Genomic DNA, 7,906 nt, shown 5'->3' with positions numbered 1-7,906 from the left:
TGAAACACATCACATATCATCATATTTTCTTGACTACCAATTATATTTTATTATTAGGGTGAGGTGGATAAAGGTAACGAAAGAAGAATAATATGCGCTCCAATTTTTTAATTTACCTGTTTAACACTTAGCTCCACACACCAAATATCAGTGTCATGTAATTTTTGGTTCATAGTTATTGCTAATTAAAAATTTCACGTCAATGGGATGTGCCATCCCCCTTGTCAGAGCCCATTTCTTTACACCCTAACTATGCTTTGTCCGAGGTTACTGTCTAGTCACCAGTTAAAGGCCCTTAATTGGCAAGTTGCCTTTGTCGGAGTGTTGAAGTTCTCGGAAAGACTAAGACCAAGAATTGATAACCTTTCACTTTTTTGTGAAGACGGTTAAATGAAATCTGAGAATCAACGATATTTTGCAGCCACTTGAAGCTTGAACTTTATTATACTGAAATTGAATGGGCTACGAAACTGCATACCCGAAATTTTTCTAGAAAAAATATTATTAACTTATACATACACTGTTGCTCACTTGTATGCTTTGAAATGCTTTAATTTTTTCAAAATCATTTTGCTCCGATATGCGCTTTGGCTATGTGTTGTGAAATAAACTAGTGGAAATATTCTAAATTACAGGTAGATGCAATTTTTTGTACTAACCTCAAATTCAAGTTTCATTAGAATTTTCTAGATTATTATATGCATCAATCGAGAAAAAATTTAAGGTCTAAAAAATCTACAAAAATTCTAATCGGAAGGGCTTGATTAGTCGGTATTCGACTTAATCGATTTAAAAAATGCATCTCTTTAACAAGGCTGTCTCCGGATCAAAACATGAGAAACCAAGTCTATCATGTAAGTCAGCAATGCTAGGAAAGCTTAATGCCGAAAGGAAGAAATATTCGTCTATATTCGTCGTATATTCGTCACTTGACTCTTACCACTCGTGCCACCGCAGAGGAAAAACATTTCCATACTTTTAAATGGTAACAGCATAGAAAGTAGTGGGGAAGATTTTAAGTCTACTTTCGGATGTAAGAAAGCTATCAAACAAGCAGTCAGCACATGCGCGTTTATATACCCAACCCGGGTACAGTTATAACTTCGGCAAAGTAGAGGCCTTTATTTACTTTAGCAGCAATAGCAATGCAGCCCCAATGTCCTACGTCTGTTGAATGGCCGTAAAGGTTCCAGCAGTGAAAGTATTCGCTGCAGTAATAGCTGGTGGTTGGTAGTTGGGGAAGGCATCCTCTGCAATGAAAAGACGAGGTGGTAAAGGACTTTTGGCTCCAATTGCAATTTCCATTCCAATTAATGATTTCGACCAAATTCTCTTAGGCGGTTACTGCGAAAAACTATAAGAAGAACTGGTGGTAGTAAGGGAAGAGAAAGGCCGCCTCTGCGTAAAAAATATCAAATGGAGAGGAATTTGGCTTCAGTCGGTGTTTCTAATTGCCGGCAGCTGCAAGGCGAAATATCGGCAGTGTTGTCACCTACAAAAATTGAATTCATTTTGGTGGTTTTTTTTTGGTAAGATTATCGATTCAGCTTCATGCTTTACATTGCAAATGATTTCAGCGCGAATACATTACCTTAACATTCCGCTTTATTTAAAAAGAAACACGCTTGTTTGCAATTTTAACATTTTACAATTCTTTTTATTTATTTAATTATTTCTTTTTTTTCACATTATAATTTACTTATAATTTTATTTATAAATTGAGTTAATCCTTAATTATGTTTTGTTTTCGTTCAAATTTGTCTGCAATTACTTATAATTGTTTTTAATGGCTATTGTTGCATGTTGTTGTGATGGTGTGTTGGTGTTTACATGTGGAAGTGTATGTTTGTCTTACAAATTCACTTATTATGCTACTTTTTTTTACTTTAAAATTGTTATGCATCCATAGATATTTATTTTTGTATTTTAATTACGATTTGGGTTTAGTTTTTTTTTTTTATTTTTTTGTTGCATTTCAAGTAAGTTTACAATTTTATTGGAACTCATATTTCTTGTTTTGTTTTTTGTTTTTGTTGCATGCACATTTTTAACAATAAATAAATTTTCAATTTATACACATTTGAATAGCTTTAAAAGCGCCTAAAATTATGTAAAGATTTTTAGTTTAGTTTTTGTTTTTTGTATGTTTTCGTAATCTCAATTAACTCAATTAAAAAATCAACAATTATAAATAAACAAATTCAAGAATATGTATTTGTTTTGTAGTGCTGTGCAAATTCAATGGCATTGGCGCACCAGAAAAAAATGTTATTGCGTATTGTTTGCTTCGGTGTGGCCAGCTGTATTTAATCTTCACCTGTACACACAAATAAAGTGGCATTTTTAATTGACTTTTTAACCTTGGCTCGTATTGTTTTCCATCAGCTTTGTTGGTACAGTGTTTTGTGCGTACGTGTCAGTTTCCACTTGCAGCTTGCGTGTGTGTGTTTGTGTATATATGTATATGGTCTTGCCTTTGCTTAAATTAAGAATTCAGTTGACTGTATTCACATCAAATCAAATCAAATCAATTCCAATGACATGATCTCCTTAAAATATGCAGACTTGCATATTTTTCTTGCCATTTATGTAAACTGTAGATATTTGCATTTTTTCTCGACCAGAAAAATTATTTTTAAATTTCATATTTTAACCATTTAATTATTTTAATACTACATATCAAATTTGTCTTTAAAATTTTTTACAGTAAAATTAGCGTTGAAATTTTAAACAAATTCGCTGAAAAATTCTACATTGCATGACTGTAACTTTTTATGTTCAGTATTTACGTTAAAAATTTGCTTGTTATTTTACTAATTTTTACTCTTTTAATATTTCATTATTTTCAATTGTTTTCATTAGTTTCCTGTTATCATAACTGTATGTTTTGGATTTCAAGCCTTTATGTATAATTTATGTACATACATATTTCGTATATATTTATACATTTCCAGCTAGATCAGTTTCTTCATTTGCCTTTTTCATAGTCTTTTTTCGTTTCTTTTTGCTCCACATTTTTTTTTTTCATTCTGCGCAAAAACGGTCTACACTCCATTTGTGTCTTGACCTTTTTCCTTTACCTAAACATGTCTTTTCCTTCCCTTTATCTTTCGTTTTGCGAACTGTGCCATTACATATTTACAAGATGAGATGAATTTTTTGGTAGCGTCGATGAATTGGGCGTATCTTTGCTTAGAATGATTGAGCATTTAGCTTCTGAGTGAGTAAATTTTTTACATATTTCTTTATGTAACTTGTTTAGGCGCTGATGATGTGTGAAGTGTCTGTATGTGGTACGCATGATGTTTGGATGATGAGAAAATTAAAACAAAAACATAGAAAAAGAAAAATAATAATAATGATTATGCGTTGATAATGATAATAATCTTGTAACAGCAAAGGCGTTTCACACACACGCAGTGCTCGGAGCGTCGTTCAATGTCTGTTTGGACTGCAAAGAGCGTAGATGGAAGGCGAGAAGGAGAAAAAAGAAACATAATAATACAGATTAGTTTCATGTTGGAATTGGAGTATATTTTACATACATATAAACGCTTCCATGTATGTAAAAACTGTAAAAATTTGTTTTTTATTTTAAAAATTGGTTGCGAAAGCAGGCCATAATTTTCGCCCATTAAAAAAATTTCCAAATTCTGTTTTCGTTTCGACATATGTACATATATTTTTTTAGACACTCAGAAACTTAGCATAAGTTTCGGTAATTTGAAAGCACTCATTAATGCTTATTCATAAAAAAAAACTAGACATAAATGTTTGATTGTTTAAAAAAGGGCAAACATTTTTTCATTTCAAAATTTAAAATTTTTTTTAGCCATTCAAAAACGTTGCAAAGTTTAAATTTTAAAGCTTGTTATGAATTTTCACTCGTTAATGAACTAGACATAAATTTTTTGCCATTTAAGAAATTGCAATTTTTTTTTAACCATATAAACACTTGGCAACCTTTTTGGGTAACTTAAAAACGAGACATAAATTTTTGTTCATAAAAAAGACCAGACATAAATATTTGGTAGTTTAAAAATTGGCCAAAGAATAGTGAGACTGAAAAAGTGGAAAAATCATTTGTAGGTTCATATTTGAAAAGGACATAAAATATGGCGGTAAAAGTGGAACATCAATTTTTTCAATAGATTCATGTTCTATTTTTAGATGGCCATAAAATCATGTACAGTTTTGTATGTATGCCCATTTTTCAAATGACCAAAAAATTGATGTTCATTACCTTATTGACTAGAAATCTTTGTGTACTATTTAAATGGCTATAAATTTAGGCCCATTTATGGAATGAAAAGCAGCTTCTTATAAAAATACAATCGCCGTTCGGAGTCGGCGTAAAACTGTAGGTCCCTCCGCTTTGTGTGACAACAACAAGGCGCACGCCACAAATCGGAGGAGAAGCTCGGCCAAGCACTAACATATGTGTAAGCGCCAATCTATTATTATTATTATTATTATTATGGAATGTCGCCTATGCCGTATTTTATTGACCAGTTTTGTATCCAGTTTTTAAATTACCAGTTATGCTCAGTTTATATATGAAAATAATTTATGTTCACTTTTTTGATTGACCATAAATTACTATTACAATACTTTAAAACATATAGCAGTAGATACTTAAATAACGAACACATATATCCAGTTTTTAAAGAACACAAATCTAATAGACAATTCTTAAGTGACCAAAAATGCATGTCCCGTTTTTGAGTGACCATAAATTCGTGTCTTATTTATGCTTATGCTTCGCTCATAAATCGTGAAAAATGTATGTCCAATTTTGGAATAAACATAAATCCATGTCCGGTTTTTGACTTCACAAATTTGTATGTACAGTTTTTACATATTTAATTTTTAAACCAACTATCGTTGGCATTTTGAGTGTGTAAAAGCAGAAATAAACTAAAACAAATTATCGCTCGGTTAGAAGTGTTAAAAGTATGGCGAACAAATAAGTAGTGTTTATAAAATATTTAAAAATTATAAATTGCTTAGAGATTATTTAAGTTCCATAAAAAAAATTATAAAAGTTATTTTAAGTATAAAAAAAAAAATAATTCTTACTTTATATAAATTTAAAAATATAACAAAAATATCTTAAAACAAAGACTTAATAAAAACTATTGTCTCAAATTTGTACACTAAATAAAAATGATGTAGTTATATAAAAAAATCTAAAAAAAATATGCATAAAAAATTTACATAGAAGACGACATGTCAGGTTAAGCTATAGAAAAAATAAACCATTAAAAGATTTCATGCTCATATTATTCACATCGCCGATGCCTTTGCAAAACTCCCCATCGACCAGCTGCAATACCGTCTATCTTACGGCAGTCAAATTTTACAGGAAAAGCGAAAAAACTTATTTTCTTTAAGATCGTTGACTTGATAGGCGGCATTTCATCTATTTGTAATTTTAAAAATCTTTTGTTGAGATAACCATTTTACGATTGTTAAGCGTTAACATCGGTGCCTGGAGTTCAGGGTTACCAAATCTCATGTTTGCCACTATGGCAATTTGGGCGGTTTTGCAAAGGCATTGGCGATACGTATAAGTACATTCATATTTCTAATAAAATCATGCACACTAGTGTTAGTAGCATTTTAGTAAGGTATGCAGGCATGTTTCAGAACGAGCAAAACTTATATAAGAGTAACCAAAATAAGTAAATTGCACTTATGTATGTACATTAAGGTGGTCCAAAGAGGGTAAATTTGAAATTTTAATGCTCTCACCCCCTGTGATTTTTCTATATCGAAAAAAGTATACCCCATATTTTTTATTTTGAAATCAAAAAATATTTAGAGGTCGCTCAAAGCGAACAAAGTTTGACGAACCTATAAATTATAGTAACTATGAAAAAATGCATAAATAAACAATTGGGTATTATTATTGGGAGTCTCCTGCAGAGAAGCAGAGTTTTTCGATCGAAAAATATTGACTTTTAAGAACTCTATACCATTTCTACCAAAAGTTTTTTTCTCCATATAAAATAAATGGCGGCCGCTGAGGTGTAGTGGTAAGCAGTGCGAGCTTCCACTGCGCAGGCATAGAAGCAGACTTGTGCTGTATATTTTTAAACTTTTTATTAGAAGAAGCATATTCGAATATGTATGTAGACTAATGAGGGCAGTATCAGAGCATCCGCCAAGCGTACTATTACTACTATGCTATATAAGTTACGATATAACTGAAAACTAAGCTAGGCTTATACTAGGTTCACATATACATAAGTACATTATCCCCATTTTCGAGCTTACCACCCTAATCTGTAATTATAACAAGAGATTAGCCATATAAAATTCATCCCTTGTTAATCTGTAAATATAAAATAATCTCAGATTTAACCGATAACTTTTATTATGGCAGAAAAACGTGATCACGGTGGCACAGAGAAGAGACATAAATTTTCCTTGAGGTGTGAGAATAACAAGCACAACAAATTTGACGGCTAATAATCTAAGATTTGCCTGTGAAAACGGGTTGATTAAAGAACGAGCCTTGATTGAGTTAATATTGATATGTGAACATAGTTTTAGATACCATATTTCTTAAATATTTTTTTTTCTGCAGTGCCTAAGAAATTCAAGTAGCATGAGAACGCTACTCTGATGGCATCGTATAAGGGTTTATCCTCTCTTTGGCACATAGCGTCTAAGGTGCGATATTTACCTAAACAAATTTTGAAACCTTTACGGACTCACAATAGTTTAGAAAAATTTAATCCACCTAATTAATTAATCAAAATTTATTAAAATTAAGTTAATGCAATTATTTATTTGATTTCCACTAGAATACAATCGTTTATTGCTGCTTGTTTTTTAGCAGCACTAATCACTTACTATTAGGAGCTTTTTAAATTAAATTAATATTTTAGATTGATTTCAATTAAATATGCTGCATAAAAATTAGGTATTTATTAAAGTTATATTAAATAGGAAACTATCAAATTTAATTGCCATTCATTATTTAGAGCGGAATAAATCAGAACGTTGGCAAACATACAACCTACATGCAAATAGTATATTGTAGATGCATACTATGTTTGTGTATGTATATGAATTTGTTAAACACTTTGAAAGTGATAGCAGAAATCATTTGTGTAGTTGTGGTAAAGTTACTAATATCTGCTGTCAACACGTATTTTGATATTAAATAATACGCGAATAGATAACGAAAATGTATAAAAATATAACTAAATATCAATTACATGGGGCTGAAATTTGTGCATTTTCTGTTTATTATACTAAGTTGAATTTGAACGAATATTTACAGAAAAACACATGCTAAAACATGTATTTTGTTTAGAAACATTTATTTATTTAACTATTTTATTTTTTTGATAAAATGCTCGCAACAAATGTAGTAAATAGTACAACTGCATAATTCCATTTATTAATCAATATTTTGTTATTACATACTGTAGCCAACTTTAAAACGTTTGTATGTACATTAGGGTGCATAAACCCCCATGGCAAAAAAATCGCTAACTGCTTTTCCATCGGAAATATAAAGTTTATAATATTTTAAGACGTCCGCCAAAATGTTTTGGCAAAATATTATGATTTAAATGAGCTGGACATAAGGCAGAGAATCGATTTGTCAATAAATAAATTTAGTTTTAAAAATTATTTTTCTTAAAAATCAACTCACATTATAGAAGACTTTAAGGTTAAAAGTTTTGCGTAAGAATGTTTACAATTTTTTATCAACTACATTCAACAATTTTATTGAGTTTGAGGGCGTTTTTCATGAACATTTTTGCGGAAAGCAACAAAAGTTTACGTGGCGAACTTAGCTCAGGGGGTAAGATTACTGACCTAGGCGGCTGGGGTCGTTGGTTCGAATCCCAGTTGAAGAAGTCTGATGAGGAGATATGGTGATCTC

At 30.9% G+C, this 7,906-nt stretch overlaps 1 protein-coding gene across 2 annotated transcripts in view; it reads right to left on the bottom strand.

Annotated features, from left to right (window-relative positions):
• Positions 1–2,480: 2,480 nt before the first annotated feature.
• LOC118743921 (very low-density lipoprotein receptor) overlaps positions 2,481–7,906 on the bottom strand; it is a 129,423-nt gene continuing 123,997 nt past the window's right edge. For both annotated transcript variants that reach the window (XM_036476684.1, XM_036476699.1), the window contains one exon: positions 2,481–3,451. In XM_036476684.1, coding sequence (XP_036332577.1) covers positions 3,407–3,451 — 45 coding nt within the window. In that variant the 3' untranslated portion in view covers positions 2,481–3,406. The remainder of the gene's footprint in view (positions 3,452–7,906) is intronic.

Source organism: Rhagoletis pomonella, unplaced genomic scaffold, assembly GCF_013731165.1.
Source record: "Rhagoletis pomonella isolate Grant_MI unplaced genomic scaffold, Rhpom_1.0 Rhpom_scaffold_00001, whole genome shotgun sequence".
In the NCBI taxonomy this organism is placed as follows: Eukaryota; Metazoa; Arthropoda; class Insecta; order Diptera; family Tephritidae; genus Rhagoletis; species Rhagoletis pomonella.
This window is presented reverse-complemented; position numbering and strand designations above follow the sequence as displayed.